Source organism: Simochromis diagramma, unplaced genomic scaffold (assembly GCF_900408965.1).
Source record: "Simochromis diagramma unplaced genomic scaffold, fSimDia1.1 OVJJ01000304.1, whole genome shotgun sequence".
NCBI lineage: Eukaryota > Metazoa > Chordata > Actinopteri > Cichliformes > Cichlidae > Simochromis > Simochromis diagramma.
Genome location: NW_024387030.1, coordinates 9502780 through 9520284, shown reverse-complemented (window position 1 = coordinate 9520284; position 17505 = coordinate 9502780). Strand labels below are relative to the sequence as shown.

The following is a 17505-nucleotide window of genomic DNA, read 5'->3' as shown; positions in this document are numbered from 1 at the left end:
TTGGAGACAGATGTTCCGTGATTAGATAACACAGCACTGGGCCACCGGAAATGACAAAGGTCAGGGGGTGTTGAGGGCAGCGTTTTGCACAAACTGCTGGTAACATATTAAAGACTTGGAAAGATCAGAGCGCAGCCAGAAATAGTCAAAGAACTGAAGTATATAACTGCCGGATGTCTCCCTGTGACACATTGCTCTCTGGCCAACGTCCGGGTTAACCAATAAAGATGACATCAGAGTCTGAAACATTTGCAAAGAATGTCTTTTCAATCAGCGGCCAAATCTCAAGCATTGACAGAGGCAGAGAAATGTCACTATGAAGAACATGTAATATGAAAACAGTTAACATTTAGCTCTTGTTCTAAAAGAGGAATAGCATCATCCTGGCTTCACTCTTGGCTAACTCAATGAGGCCAACCTTTGGTCTCATTCCTTCCCCACCCTTGGCAAATCTCAGTGTTCAGGATATTGGTTAGTAATTAATCTAAGAGCCAGTGAGCATTAAATCTGAAGCCATCTTTTTCTTCATGTGAAAGCTTTGACCTGCCACCATGTAATAATTGACCAAAGTTTCCTCAAAAGAGTGATGAGTATGTCAAATAAGAGAAACTCAAAACAAGAGACAAATACAGAAAGTGATTTGAGAGTGGGGTAATGGCTTTAAAGAAATAAATGCTATATAAAGAGCATACATTCAAGAGGTGATCAAAAACATGCGTGTTCTAAATCTGCTGGTTGTGTAGATAAGTGCCTGTCTGCCATCAGAAATAAAAAAGAAAACCAAAGAAAGAAATTTCTGACTAGCAGAAAAACAACAGAATTAGCTGCCAAATATTAGTTGTCTTCCTTTTACACTTTTATGGTTCTACAACAGCTCATAGTGCATGAGGGGATGAGACATCTGCAATCAATAATTGTTGGTCGTCATCATCGGTGTGAGCCGAGCTGAGTCTTCTACTACTGCTTCAAATCTAAGGATTTTTCTTACTTCTCTGTTTGGACAAACATGTCACAGTCAAAGTCAATCAGACGAAAAATGAGGTTCACTTTGCAGAATACTGGTGGGTAAAAACAAAAATGAAAAAAATAAATAAAATAATAACTTTGTGCGCACATGTTAGACTCCAAACACATGGTGTAGACCACAAGCAGCAGAACAGGCTTTAAACCTAAACAGGCTCAAAGCACTTTAAGTTAAACTGCTATTGTGGTACAAACATTTACTAGCCAGTGTGGTCAATGGCGTCCTGATATTCACTTGCCAAAAGGAAAATGTACCAGCATCTGGCAGGTGTTAATTTCTAGCCCTGTTAACGTTATAATCTATCAAATGCCCTTTATATCCTTAGCTTTTCAAATTTAGACCTTTCAATTACTACTCAAACAAACAATCTCTCCATCAAACTGAAAAGTTACATCAAATTCTTCTGTGATATTAAATTAAGCACTGTCTGTCTGTATCTGACGTCAATTTTATTTTATTTTATTTATATAGCACTAAATCACAACAGCAGTCACCTCAAGGTGCTTTTTATTGTAAAGTAAATGCTCTACAATAATGCAGAGAAAACCCTAACAATCAAAACAAATCCCCAATGAGCAAGCACTTGGCGAGAGTGGAAAGGGAAAACTCCCTTTTAACAGGAAGAAACCTTCAGGAGAACCAGGTTCAAAAAGGGACAGCCATCTGCTACGACCAGTTGGGGTTGAGGGAAGATTAAATGAAGAGCAGTGTATAAACACACAGAGAGTGAAAATGGCGAGTATGAAGAAGCACCGCCTAGGTCTGCTGCAGAAAAACTAAGGGAGGATACAGGGTCACCTGATCTTGCCCTAACTATATGCTTTATCAAAATGAAAACTTTAAAGCCCGATCTTAAAATTAGACAACTACATATCTGTCTCTCGAATCCAAACTGGGAGCTCCTTCCACAGAAGAAAGGCCTGAAAGGCTTGGAATCTCCCAGTCTACTTTTAAATACCCTAGCAAGCCAGCTATCGGTGAACAAAGTGCTCTATTGGGGGAGATATGGTATTATGAGGTCTTTAAGATAACATGGGGCCTGATAATTCAAGATCAAGGTGCAAAGCTTGATGTCAGGAAGATTTTTAGGTTTTACTGAAGTTATCTAATTTCCAAAGATATTTTTAAATATTATTTTGTCAAGTTTATGAATATTACTTTGTGAATTTGTGATTTTTTCCCCTCACCTGATGATTCAACCAAGCCAAAAAAAAAAAAGAAAAAAAAAGAAAAAAAAAGTGTATTTAGATATATTTGAATAAAATATGCATATACACTCACACACACCACTTGTCAGTTCTGTTCCTAACACCCACCCCAGGCTTATTAGACAGTAACTGGCCGTGGGAGGATGCAGGGTGACAAAACGCAAACACAACTAATTTCCTCTTTGCAATCTGCTACAAACACCCTTTTCTGGCTTAACCTTAGTTTAACAGCAGTGTCACTAAATTTGTGCATGAGAACCCATGCCACACACACAGACACACAATGTACTTCTGAGCAGCCAGTAAGAAGAATATGCTGCTGCTGTTATACCTCTCTACAGCCCCCAATAAAGGATATGGGTGATGGGTGCAGAAGGGACTGTCAGTCAGGAAGGGGTCCCTGGGGTGAACAGAAGGCAGGCGGTGGTGTCGCTCAGCCATGACCAGGGCACAATGACCAGGGCCTGACCCTTCAGACCTACCATCACACACATGCCAGCAACCATGACACTCACAGGGAGGGGGGCAAGGCTCAGAAAGGAAGTTAACTGAACTGCATACATGCATTTATGCATCTGGTCTAAAACACCCATGTCACCCAAGAGAGACTCCTGAACAAGAAGTATTGTTATTACTGCACTTACTTAACATTTATAATCAAATAGACACACCTACATCCTGGAGACCAAGAAAAAAAAAAAAAAAAAAAAAGCAAAACTCAGCCAACAAGTTTTAGATCAGTTTTTCACAGCAGTTTCTGTTCATTCTTCTTTCAACCCCTCTCATTCTTAAGAGGAACACTAGCCCCAAAACAAATGTCACTGCAACTTGCTGCAACACATAATGCGTATATACAGGCGCACACACGTACAAAGTTCAGAGTAGGATGGCGGAGACAAAAGCTGGCCTCCACGCCCTTTGCTGAGAGCACACGGTCGACTGGACACACAATTGAGAGCGGAAGCAGATCAGCTGGCCTGGGCCTGCAGGGGAGGGGGCAAAAGAAAAGAGCCCCCAATTCTGAATTATTCCAAGTTGTTCTGCTGGATGACTGACTTCATTTCCGACCGAAGCAGGAGAGGAAAAAAAGAAGGAGGGGTGAGAGTGTAACAGAGGACTGCTGGTGGGGGTGATGAGCATGATTGCTGGAGACCAAGGTGACAATAAACAGCCCACAACCAACACATAAAGAGGAAGCCATAATCGAGTATCTCACTGTATCAAACCTCATTTGCGAAAAGAACATACAGAAGGTCTAAAATTATAACTTAGCTTCCACTTGACGCAAACTGTAGTTTCAGTACTGTAACAACACTGCACACAAAATGAATTCAAACACATATGTGTACTGTGTTTGTAGTTTGACAATAGATGGGAAATACAAAAACAAACAAAAACAACAAAAAGACCCTTTTTTTGGCTGAATGACAATACAGTTATGTAATTGTATCACATTTTGCATTATTTTTAGTGGTAGCTTTTTCCATGTTTATAAGCATAATAAACATGAAACAGCAACTTAAGTTAGCTTGCATGTTGCTACAGTGAAGTCAATGAATGTGCTCCTGTCGCTCACAGAACCTAGTAGATAGAGAGATGCAGCACTAGAAACTCTCTTCTTTGAAACTAGCCAAGGGTTTTTCAAAAAGCATGCTAAACGTATCACAAAAAAAATAAATAAAACTGGAAAAAATAAGGAGATCTCTCGAGTGAGTGAGATAGGAATGTGGATGGGGCTGCACAGACTCAAGAGATCCAAATACTATAGCACAGACTTAGCTAAAGGGGAAGAATTACTACAAAAAAAAAAAAAAAAAAAAAAAAAGGGGCTATGTAAACAGTCTTTTTCCACATCTTCTCCAATCAGTTTGCTAGGGATGTGCATAACTAGTAGACTAGACAATGAAATGTTGCTGCTCCTGCTAGCTAGTACCCGAAATACTAATAGTGCAAAACTACTTATTCATATTTATTAACGTACAATAGCAGCTAACTGTTTGAAAAGTTACAGCACCACTTGCTACTATTTGAGAGAAGACAACCGCACACCTCTTTCTACTTGACAGGAAGGCCTACACAAGCAAGGTGGAAAATAAGACGGAAGATAGCCACATAAACCAACAGAGTTTGGCAGATGTAGAAGATGAACAACTGTGTCAGAGTAAAACAGAATGTAAACACCAAGATTAAGCAAGAACCACATACAACACAGACATGTGGACATTAGCTTGTGAGGAAGAGGGCTACTTGTGTTAACACTGTTAGTGATCACAATCTGATAGCCACTTCTGTCCGCGTGACAAGCGCTGCAGTGGCATTTCAAAAATGATTTGATTACTGAAGAAAACAATTAACAGTTTCAAATATGCACAAAATATTTTGATTTTGCTTAATTTTGACTATTTTCTTACTTTTAGACTAGTCGGCTATTTGAACAACTGAAAATGAATCAGTCGGTCAGGAGCAAAGGAGTTGATATACAGTCCAGCCCTATTTTTTAGTGCATGAATATGTAAATGTGAGTGTATTTTGTTACTACATAAAGGAATAACCAAAGCTGTTTTCACACATCCGCATACACCTCTGAACTTTTCTAGACACGATCAGGCTGAGTTGTATGTGACAATGCAAAAGACCAAATCAGGCAGATTGGCCGTCCTACTCTCCATTAGAGAATAGAGCAAGTACTGTAACTGTCTGGACCACAGCAAGTAAATGTCTCTCTTGGATTCCTACTTGCTGAAAGAGAACCTCCTATTATGTACTACTGTGTGTGAGAACTAGAATATTGATAATTGCACTTTTTATTCATCTGCTATGTCTCACAGTTAAAACTATGTCACTCATGATAAATGGCTATTTACATACTTTATACATTGTGTACAAAATTACAGATATCACTTGCTCACAGAGAAGAGAAGAGAAGAGAAGAGAACTGGGGAGCATGTGCAGTGCAGGCAGGCAGGCAGGCCTGGGCCTCGAGGCCGGCTGCTCCAGTGTGGTGGAGAAGGGGGATCTTGGGACAACCATTTCCTAAGTGGACAAAGTGGCCGTTTGTCTGCTCCTCTGGCCCATGGCTCGCTGGACTGCAGCATGCCATCATGCTTTGCTGCTGTCTGAGCTTTGGGCCTCCCACCCCAAAGGGGAGTGGTAGAGAAGAGAGCAGGAGGATTGGGGATATTTTTTTTTGGTTGGGGGGGGAATCATGAAAGAAAGACAGGAGGGGGGAGAAGAAGGGAAGGAGAAGAATGAAGACGAAAGCAAGAGACGAGGGGAGAGAGAGAAAGGATGTGGCCTGAGCCCTGGGTGCTCTCCAAGTCGCCCTCCCTTTCCACTCCGTCTCCCCCTCCAGCCCAGCCCCTCCCTGGCCTGCCTCACTCTACACAATGGCCGCTTCTCTGCTGAAATTTCACGTTATTGGATCCCGGGCCTGGAGTTTTGTCCTCCCACAATGTCCAGGCAGCGGAGCATGCTGCAGGGGAGACACACTCTGCAAGCTAAAAGCTGGAAAACCATTCCTCCTTTCATTAGCATCAGAAAAGAGGAGAAAAGCCCCCTCGACACCACCTCTTTTATTTTTTTTTCCCCAATCACCCCTTTTCCCCTCACCATCTCTCCTCCATATCAAAACTGGAGGAAGGCTATCAAGCACAGTCAAGCTCCACTAGACCACTTTGGCTTGTAGGACTTTTTATATTATTTGGTGGGAGGTCATTAAAATACCATTGGGAAAATAAACACAAGCTACTTATGCCAATCCGATTCCATAGCTTATCCTCTGAGAAGAAAGTGATCGCTAGGAAAGTGGGTGGGACATGGACGATTTAGCAAAAAGGAACTCTGGGCGTTTGAGTCGCTTGCTTTACTTCAGAGGCTGTTATCACAGGAAAATTGTGATATTTTGACATTTCCTTAAGTACTTGACCTAAAATATACCAAGTGTAGTAGTATTAAGAACGGGGAAATATTTTACCTTTATTTAACAAGTTAAGGCGAGTCTTCAGAGTGTATATTGCAAGTTTCTACTAAAAATACCTCACAAATCATTTATTCTGCAATGCCAGTATATCCCACCTAATGCCATACTAAAGATCATTTCAGTACCTGTATCTTTGAAACCAGGTGGCCTACTGCCACGGCAAGAGTTTGAATGAGAAAGAAGAGCAGCCAGTGGAAGTAACACGACACACTCAGGCTACGTCCACACTAATGCCATTTCGTTTGAAAACGCGTCGTTTTCTTTCAGTTTTGTCCTCCCGTCTACACTGAGACGGCGTTTTTGTCAAGGAAAAACGCAGCGTTTTGAAAACGCTCTCGAAAACATTTCAAAACGGAGCTGTCCCGTCGCAGTATGGACACTGGAAAACGCAGACTTTCTAAAACGATGACGCATTTTAGTCATGTGATGCAGTCACGTGACCAATTAAACAAAGATAGCGGAGTGCATTATACAGCAGTTGTTTTGATCGCTCTCAATTTTGACAGCCCTAAAAAAGATTAATATGAGTTTGTACATGCTCCACGTAGCTTTTCTTCCAATTCTTTAATTCTCACTCACATTTGCGCATGCGCAGGACTGGAACATTAGCATTTTCGGCCGTTTCAAAGTGGACGCACAACTCTGTGAAAACGACTGAAAACGCTAGTGTGGACGCGGCGCGTTTTCAGACGAAAACGCAGTTTTCAAATCTATCCGGGCTAATGTGGACGTAGCCTTAGGTGAAGGCAGGGCAGTCGACAAACACGAACAAGATATCTTCTTCTTTTCAAACATCTCTAAGTGTAATCATGTAATTATAACAGGAATTTGCAATGTCAGTTATAAAACCGAAGCAGTGTGTATTGTGATTCTGTCTGTCAGACAACAACATGGTTATAGAAATAATAATTAGAGCCGTGCCAAGAAGCAACTCGAATGGCTTGAAGGGCTATGTTTCTGTTGTCATGCCATTGTCGTTCTGCTGTCTGACAACAGGAATACAAAAATATTTACATGGTAACAACTTTATTAGAATTCAGCTTTACTAAAACAAAGTAAATGTGAGGACTGAGAATATATGAGAGGTACAAAGATGGAACAGAAACCTAGCATAGTTAAGACCACACCTAGTCCTTGTTTAGTCATTGGAAACTGGGTCTTCCTCAATTTATGCTCTTTAGCATTTCAAAGACATTCTGGCCAGTTTTTGGCCTTACATTCAAAATGAGTGAGTGACATTCGCTTTATGACCTTTGTAATGTGCCAATTTAAAGGTTCTTTTATGTGCTTTAACAACAGGCACTTGGTCTGCTTTGCTCGCAAATGAGACATTTCAGAGTTGGGAGTTTGCAGAAGCGACTCTAGCAAGGATATAACAATGGCCAACTGCAGATAGTCATTCAGAATTTATAAGGGTAGGTCTGTGCTACTCAGACGAATCTGTTCACCAGACAGGGGTTTGCGCTTATCTCCTTTTAATGTGAGAGGGGGCTGCAAATCTGAGTGGCTTTTTTAGAGAGCTTTTCTGATACATGCATTAAAGGAAAAATAAAAAATAAAAAAAATAAAGGATGGGAATCTCTCATGTTTCATGGATCTCTTGGTTCACTGAAGACACAAAAGTGTGTTAAAAGTTGATGAAAATCTACATTTTACACATCTCCTTCACCATTTCATGAATGAGAGGTTCGCACATGCAATAAAACAAAAGAGTATGTTATTCCAAGGCTGAAAAGACAAACTAATGGCACACATTCTTTCACTAGGATCATGCCTCATTGAAGAAATAAATAACATGCAATCTGGGACTCAGCCATTGATTCCAACAGTGCATCTAATCTGAATGGTGCAAACTAGCTAGCCAATTAGTGATGGTTCAAATCTCCCAAATAACCAGAGGCAAACTCAAGGGCACAGACTTACCCCAAAACAAACACCAACATGGCCAAACATGGATGCAGTGCAAATTATGACATAAGGTCAGAGCAAAACACTTTTAAACAGACCATCTTGTTACTCATTAACAGAAGTAACAATAGGACAATGCCTAGAGAAACACCAGCATCACAAGCCTGCTTACATTAACTGCAGTGAAAACCAATACACTTGCTATAGAAAGAGAAATTTGCCCCATCTCCTCTCAACACCTCAGGCTGCTGGTGAGTCATCTCGCTCACAAGAACATTCAGCTTAGCTACCAACTGACTCAGGGAAAAAAAAAAAAAAAGAAAGAAAGAAAATATAGAAAAAAAAAAAAAAAAAAAAAAAAAACCCAACAGGCTTACTCTGCTGCTGCACCACACAGTGAATCTCGACTTCAAAATGTCTCACCATTCTTTTATACAAAAAAAAACAAAAAAAAAAAAAACCTAATGCATACGACAAATTAACCGCTCATTGTCATGTCTGTTGTTATCCGTCACATACAGCAGTTAGTGGCACGGATTACCATGGAGTCTAAATCAAAGATAGACCAAACCAGTGCACGAATGTCAGATCTACTCACTCAGACGGCATTTCTAACACTGATTTTCAAACCAACCCCTCCATTACTGGATTGGGCCCGCAACCCCAACAGCAATGTTGTAGGTGCCGCTGCACTGTGGCACTATAAATCAAAAGATTCCCGTATGTGTATCAAATGCCAAAAAAAACTATTCTCAAACATCAATCAAAGCCACATATTGAGATGATCTTAATTTGAACCACAAGCATTTGGAAAATTAAAACCTCGTGCCTGCCTTTACAACAAAAAGAGGAAAAAGAGGAACCACAAATTTCGACTGCTGCAGCGTCTCTGGGCTGCTTTGATGTAAGAGTAGTCCCCAAAGACCAACCATCTACTCGTCATAGCTACTTTGAAACTAATGGGGAAACAGGAAGCTAAGGAGACAAGGCAGCCATCTAGCTGTGGGAGAAACTATTGATATATCTCAGGAGGAACTTGGGAAGGTCAAACCACCAAACCAAGATGATGGCCCATGAAGGTTAAGAGAAACTGCAATGACATGTTGTACATCATCGCAGCACGCCCAGTTGTTAGGAGTACTATAACATTATCATCATTATGAATCGTGCATTTTTCAAGCAGCTCTTACATGAACCTCTTCCTCTCAATAAAAGTCTGTTCCAAATTCTAAATATAGCCCCTAGACAGCACAAAATGTGATCAAAACTTTCCTGAGCAGATAAAAATACATATCCTTACAGGCCTCTAATTTTAATCCTATTTAAAAATGTGAATCATTAAGCAATTTATTTGATAACACGTTATGTGCACATAAATTCCCTCATCTAGGATCTGGCTCGATCTTTCCCAGAAACCCATATACACGCCAAATGTTTCCAGAGAAATACCGTAAACACTGCAGTGTGTCTACACAGACGCGCACACACAGAAACCCCTTCCTGTTTTCAAAGCGTTTGCAAACTCAAAGACACAAGGTTTAGGATTTACATCTGTGCCCTTTTATGTCTGTGGCCTCACAGGAAAGAACCATCTTAGCCCAGCTGCAGCAGAGAGCTCACTACAAGGCTCAGCCTTCATGCTCCCGCATGCAGCATAACCAAACTAAAAACAATATCCACAATTCAGACACTTGGTGCTAAAAGCACTTCTTAGAGGCATTAGGATATGGTCTGTGAACATCAGAGGACCATCCTGACAAAGAAATAAAGATAATCACTGCTATGTGGATGCTGTGATGGGGACACACACACACACACACACACACACACACTCTTCTGGTGGCTTAACAGTATATGTATATATCTACACATAGCATACATTCACATCAGGTCTTTCTCTTAAAAATCTGTAAATTGGTTTGAAATATCCTCCAAATACACTGCTGACATTTATGGCAGTTTATGTGTGCTCCTAAAATACTTCAAGAGGAAATGAAAAACTTAAAGAGGGAAGTGGCTTGGGTTTTAAATACACAGAATCCAGGACCAAATCTGGCCATGGGAATGGAACAGCCCAACACTATACAAGGCCTGTTCGTATGTTAACATGTCTCGGTTACAGCCAAAGCCCACTGACTGTACAAAGGTTCATTGTCATTATTGAGACAAAGCAGCAGGTTCTAATAAAATAGGCAGACGTTCAGACATTGATACTCTCTACACAAGATAAGTTTTAGGATTACAAAACATTTTATTAGGTGGACACTGTGTCAAAGTCTGTAGAAAGACATTGTAAACTTCCCATTATATCCTAACATATAAGACATATATGTACGTCCTGAATCTGCCATGCATCTAATGAAATATGAGAATGCAACCATTAACCAGTCAAGTACAATACTTTTATAAGTGCCCTTACATATCTATATATACATATTTGTCAAATAACACCATTTCATTAGCCTCTTAACTACTGCAGCCACAACCATCACTTCCTCAAAAGAATACAGAAGCAAAACCAAAGACGTGGTTAGCTCAGCAGACTTTGTTAAAGGTAAGGTGTGTCTGCAAGCTTAGACTAGTAATACAAAGGTTTTGGAGGAGTAGGTGGTGGAGGTCAGAACTAACAACTGGCAGTAACCCCAAATAATACTATCTATAAAAAGGTCCAGGAAATTGTTTAGCTTAACATGAGGGCCACAGGATATAGGCAATTACCCAGGCCATAAAGCACTAGCCCTAACAGCTGAAGTAGCTGTCTCCCTTTGTCGTTTCAGGACATGATGGGGGTTGTTTGGGAGGAATGTGTTTGGAAGGCTCCGCAACAGGAATGGGAGTGCAAACCAGCCCACAGGTGATAAGATCACAACAATGGCAGATAAAACGCTGAGCTGTCAAATCAATCACACAGATAGGAAGAGGACACAGGGAGAGGAATCACTAAAAGATCACACTGACAACAGACAATACCACAGCACTACAGGAATCTAAAACAATGAGCCTATACCCTAGACATGTTCGGTGAGGTACTGAGGCAACTGACCTTCACTGATGAGGGGAAAAAAAAAAAAAAAAAAAAAAAAAAAAGAGAGTCCTTCATCCTTTTTAAGTAAAAAAAGAATCAGACTATATACTTGGACCAGCTAAAATATATTAGCAATATTAGCATGTGTTTATTAAAAACTGGAAGAGGATAATAAAAAACGGTAATTTGGAAAACAAGAGATATAAGCACAGTACACCTCAAAAGGCAGGCGCTTTGGTAGAGATGAATATTTTAGATAAACATGACATTCACAAAGAGACTGCTTGCACATACTGTGCTTGCATAAATCTCCCACGTCTCCCAGGAAGACCACAGTCCTCGTCTACAGAATTCACATTAGCCTTACATCACAGCACACATCCCAGACGAGACGCAAACCAAAATCTCACAAGGCTTTAAGTGCGTTCTTGTCATTTCAGCCATGTGAACATTGTTGCACCAAGGCCAAGTAACATGTTCTCAGCAAAGGGCGTGCTGTGTGTAAACCAGCTCGGCTTACCACCTATCATTTAGACTAAACCACCTCAGGGCTATCTGTTCACAAACCATGTGGATACTTTCACATTAAATGTTTAAAAATCGAGGCTGTGAGAGCAAAATGTAAAAGAAATTAATAATAAAATAAATAATACATCCCTAGTTACATTTGTAAATGATCCTACGCTTGTTCTACATATGAGAAAAAAGGCAGTTTGATTAAGGATTAAGAGGCTCAAAGACCAACATTTAATTTATCAGTGGAAAGTGGCTCAATTTCACAATGTAATATGGTGAACATTACTATGAGGGGGGGGGAATGATTATCCTTGACTCTTTTAAAAAAAAATAAAATATGTGGCACACCAAATCTTTTCTCTTTTTTTTTGGTCAATAGACGTGTCATGAAAAATATTTCATTAAATAGACGCTTTTCAGCAAAAATAAATGGCTCAGACAGTGCTCAGTATTCCGTTCACTCCATTACTATGAATCATACAAGAGGAAAGGTGGTGAAATCTTAGCAACAATGTTTGGATCGCTTCGCCATTTTAGCTGCTGCCATCATGCTGAGTGGAACTGAGGATTTTTATTTTTTAGCCTGTGGCAGTAGTTCTGAAAAATTGGGGATCTGGGGCATGGATGAGTTCCCGAGATTATTGAAGGGAGCCGCATCAAATTTAGGAGATGAGGTTTCACAAATTCACACAATTCAAGCTGAATCAAGGTTTAGAGCAAATATAGCCTGGAATGAATTCATGTGTGAGCTCCTGTGCTTTGACATGAGGAAAGATAAATAAATCCATGACACATGTTACATAAAAACAAAACAGCAGTGTAGTTCAAGGACAAAACCTCCATGCATTAAATCAATCAGTCTCACAAAGGCCAGAAAGATTGAATGGGGAAAAACAACCACAACAACAAAAAACATGGGTGTGTTTCAGACATTAAACCATGACACTGTAAATGGCTGAAAAGAGCATATGACTTCCTCTGTGACAAACGCATTGTGAAAGAAAAATCACGTCGAGATGGTTAAGAAAAAACATGTAAAATAAACGACTGGAAAAACGAGTACAGGCGCTTATATGCGACGTATTGTACCGCGAATGCAGAATATGTGATCACTGTGTGACCGTCGGTGCAATGCGAAACAGTGTACAGTGCTGTGAATGGGCAGGCAGGTACTTTATGAATGGAGGGGATCATGTGACCGCAGCACCTCCCGAAGCAGATATTTCTCACTGACTGTCAACAAGCGCACACAAGGGATCAGCCCATTAAAACAATACCAAAATGCGTCCTGAAATGGGCGCGACGTGTACAAAAACACAGCATGCACATATTATAATCGACGCCCGTAGGTTGTGAGGCTCTGGACGGGAATGCGATGCCGTTTATAAGCGTTTTTATGAATGGAGGATTGTGATATGTAAATGAGCATGATTGAGAAAAAAAAATGGCATCTTCGGCTTTTCAATGCCGACTTTGCCGCATTAACCGCGAAGAGCCTTCATTAAAGAAAGGCTAGACTTAAAGACAAACACAATCCGCAATATTTTAATCGATGATTATGTTCCGAAATCATGGCGGACAGCAGTTAGACACAGATCTGGGCTGTCAATGCAGAGGACTCGGATCGTGATGTACTGAGAAAGCACTCACATAAAATTATATTTAGATTACTGCCATCTATGCGTCTGCTCCGAACGATCCTTCGTGAATGAATACATTTCCCGAACATAAATAATAATACACCAAGCAAGTGCCTCGTAAATGAGCGAAGATTGGTACACCTCAAATGTTGTGGCTTTAATTTGAATTCTCACAGCATATACTGGTTAGCAGTATCATAAACCTGCAAAAAAGTAGCAACGAGATTAATATTTTACTACGGATCGATGCCACTGTTTCCCCGGCACGGTTCTGCTTAATCTCACAAGGCAATCCTTTCTATTAGCTTGATAAACAAACAAACACGGGGGGAAAGTACAACGTGTTTCTTATTGTTGATATTAGTAAACCAAGACGATGAAATGGCAACGTTGCTCGGTTAGAAATGTCACCGGGAACTAACGTAGCTCGATGCTCGGTGTGTTAATATCTACACATATAAGCACATATTGAAGATTAGCTGTGTGTTTAGATGTAAATGATAAAATAATAATAATATTAAAATAATGTGTGTGTAAAACAGGACTCACTCGTTGTTTGGATTTGTTGAATCTTCACTCATTTTTTTCCTCACGGGGATCCAAATCCTAGCAATAGCATCGACGACGCAGTGACGGCGGGATAAAATACCACATATATCACCATTTTCCTTCACATACAGAAATAACCCCTATTTCGGATAGTAAATAAACGGCGTACAAGGGGCATGCCTAACTCAGCGTCCCTATGAAAAGCAAGTGAAGCTAGCTGGACGTTAGCTTTTGCTGGCTGGGCTCTAACGTTAAATCGCGAGGAGGAATGACAATCGTTGATTCATTTTATCCTCCCTGGAAGTAAAATCCGACCACAACAAATGGGCCATCTGGACCATCCTCTTCAACTGACACAAATCCCCGGCTTGCAAAAATGTACATAGATCCTCAAAAAATGTAGAAACCGTTGTAGGTTGTATCGTTTGGCAGGTTATTCATGGCTGGCTGTCGAGCATCCATTCGCCAACTTCAGGTCCAGGACAACACTTGAAAAAGCGCTGTGCAGCGTTGCTCCGTCAACGTGTCCGAGTAATTTTCAGTAAAGGCATCCAATGCCCCCCAAAATGGTCCGACTGTTTTCAGTATTAGCACCGACAGTTAAAGTAAAAATACATAGACTTGAAATTTCCTTGAGAACTTGATGGACATCTGCTTTAATCGAACTCCATTTTCAACTCGGGGGGGAATGAAACATCGGAAAAATGGGCGGATATGTCGACCCTCGCTTGAAAAAAGGATCCTTCCGCGACGTAGTAAAAACATAACACTTGTGATAGAAAAAATACCAACCCAGCTCACACTTTGCTCTTTATGCTTAAAGAGTAGCGTATATTATACTAAACCGCGTTCCCCCGTAAGCGTATGCAATAAGTTAGTAAGATTTCTTTCTAAAGTTGACCTAAAGTAGTCCCCCCACTTCCCAAAAGAAGTTTCCCTTCAATCACGCATTGAAACAAGAGGGAAGCGTCTGTGTGATAGCACGCAAAGTAGGCTAGAAAATAATCTAGAGGAAGGACCTGAGCTGACACGGAGACTTGGTCATTAACAATTTCTGGTATATTCTTTTTTCAGTTGTATTATCGTGATCTACCTCCCTTCCGAACCGCTTTTAAAATCCTAATGCAAAATAGCGGGGAAGTGCTGCAAATATACACAACCGAGAGTGCTGCAGCACGTGGAATTATATCAGACCTGCTTCACGATTTAAGTGTTTCAAATCAAGACGGTATTTCTATCTCTGAGCGTAGGCCAGGGTTATTTATTATTCAGTGATAGCAGAGTGAAAAGTGAAAGACTGTAAAGACTAATTCAGAAAATGAGGATTTTTTTCCTCTGGAATGTAGAAACAAAAATCTGAGTAGGGCACGGTGTGGGATTTTTGAGAACTGTAATTGGCCGTAAATGTAAATAAAAGGCATTAGGATTACACTATAAGCTACAAAAAGGGGGTTTGGGTGATCACTAGAGAGTATGGCACTAAAACAACTGCGTGTGGCTCAAAGTTGTGCTGCTAAAACTGCCTTACCTAGCTTCTAAAACTGTACCAGGCAGCTAAAGCTCCCTCCAGAATAAAACAGTCAAAGAAGTTGCCAGAAAAATCCATGTGTGCTAGTATGAATCTTAGTTGCAAATGTGTTAAAATCCTTTCAGAGCAAATTGGCAGCCTGGTTGCATAAGACTTAAATGCTATTGGATTTCTGTGCTGTGTGGAAAAGGCAAGAGATCAGGCTAAATGATTCTGCCTGGTTGTCATAGTGACAACATGTTGTGTGAGAAGTTTCTTTGTATTTCTCTGGCTTTCATACAGCTTGTGCTACAGTATTATGCTGACGGCCATATGAAACATCCCTCTGTGTCACTGTACATACACTACCAGTCAAAAGTTTGGACGCACCTTCTCATTTAATGTTTTTTCTTTATTTTCATGACTATTTACATTGTAGATTCTCACTGAAGACACCCAGGCTATGAATGAACACGTATGGAATTATGTAGTAAACCAAAAAATTTGAAATAACTCAAATTTTGTTTTAGATTTTAGATTGGTCAAAATAGCCACCATTTGCTTTGATTACTGCTTTTGACCATCTTGGCATTCTTTTGATGAGCTTCATGAGGTCGTCACCTGAAATGGTTTTCCGACAGTCTTGAAGGAGTTCCCAGAGATTCTGAGTACTTTTTGGCCCTTTTGCGTTCACTCTGCGGTCCATCCCATTGTAGGATGTTGTGGTAGTTGTGCTGGTTCAGTATGCCTTCAGTTTTGAATTAATCCCGATCACATCTCCTCCTCCATGCTTCACTGTGGGAACCATCCAAAATCTCAAATTTGGACTTATCACCCCAAAGACAGATTTCCACTGGTCTAATGTCCATTTCTTGTGTTTCTTGGCCCAAACAAATCTCCTCTGCTTGTTGCTTTTCCTTAGTAGTGTTTTTTTAGCAGCTATTTGACCATTAAGGCCTGATTTGTGCAGTCTCCTCTGAACAGTTGATGTAGAGATGTGTCTGCTACTGGAACTCTATGTGGCATTTATCTGGGCTCTAATCTGAGGTGCTTTTAACTGGCGATTTCTGAAGCTGGTGACTCGGATGAATTTATCCTCAGCAGAAGTGGTGACACTCGGGTTTTTGTCAGTTTTGTCACAGCAATGGTCTTTGCGACTGCACTTCGGGGACAAATTTAAAGTTTTTGCAATTTTCCGGACTGACTGAGATTTGCTTCTTAAAGTAATGATAGACTATCATTTCTTTTCACTTAGCAGATTGGTTTAAAAGTCATTGGACTTGCTGACAAAAATTTTAATATCCATCCATTCATCTTTCTTCTGCTTATCTAATTTGGGGGCGTGTAGTATTTGACAAGGCTAACACCAGAGAGACAGTTAACTATTCATGAATAGTTAACTATGTCTAATTTAGACTCACCCGTTAATCTAATCCAGGTATGTCACTGAACTGTGGGAAAAAGTAAAGATAACCTAGGATACAAGGATTGTTTTTAATACTTGAATTGAAATCCTGTAGAAATAGACTGAAGAACCCACGGACATCAAATCCTGTTTCTTCCCTTGAGATGTTCTGCCAGGCTTTTACTGCAGCCACCTTCAGTTTTGTCTTCAGTAACTAAAATTATGCCCTACTGGGCTGAGATCAGGTGACTGACTTGGCCACTAAGGAATATCACATTTCTTTGCCTGGAAAGACTGCTTTTGCGGCATGTTTTGGGTCATTATCTATTTATACCCTGAAATACCGCCTGATCAGAGTATACCCCTATACACTTCAGAGTTCTTCCTTCTACTTCTATCAGCAGTCATATCGTCAATAAACACTAGTAACCTGATTCAGTGAGCAGCCATACATGTCCATGGCATAACATTGCCTCCGCCATGCCTGATAGATGACGTGAAATACTTCATGAGCTATTTTATTTTTTCACCATTATTCTGGCAGAAGTTAATCTTGGTAGAGCTGGGCAGTCTTGTTTAAAAGTTTTCTACCAAAGTCTAATTTGGCTGTGCTGTTCTTGAGTGTAACCAATCAGTGCTTTGCACCTTGTTATAAACCGTCTGTATTTACATCCATTAAGACTCCATTTGATTTTAGACTATGACAAGGATACACCTACAACCTCAAGAGTGTGCTTCACCTTT

At 40.4% G+C, this 17505-nt stretch overlaps 1 protein-coding gene across 1 annotated transcript in view; it reads right to left on the bottom strand.

Moving 5' to 3' along the window:
* The window catches only part of spred1 (sprouty related EVH1 domain containing 1), a 36536-nt gene extending 21642 nt beyond the window's left edge, over window positions 1-14894 (bottom strand). Inside the window, exon 1 of the mRNA XM_040042890.1 lies at window positions 13850-14894. Coding sequence (XP_039898824.1) covers window positions 13850-13881 — 32 coding nt within the window. The 5' untranslated portion in view covers window positions 13882-14894. The remainder of the gene's footprint in view (window positions 1-13849) is intronic.
* Window positions 14895-17505: the final 2611 nt, after the last annotated feature.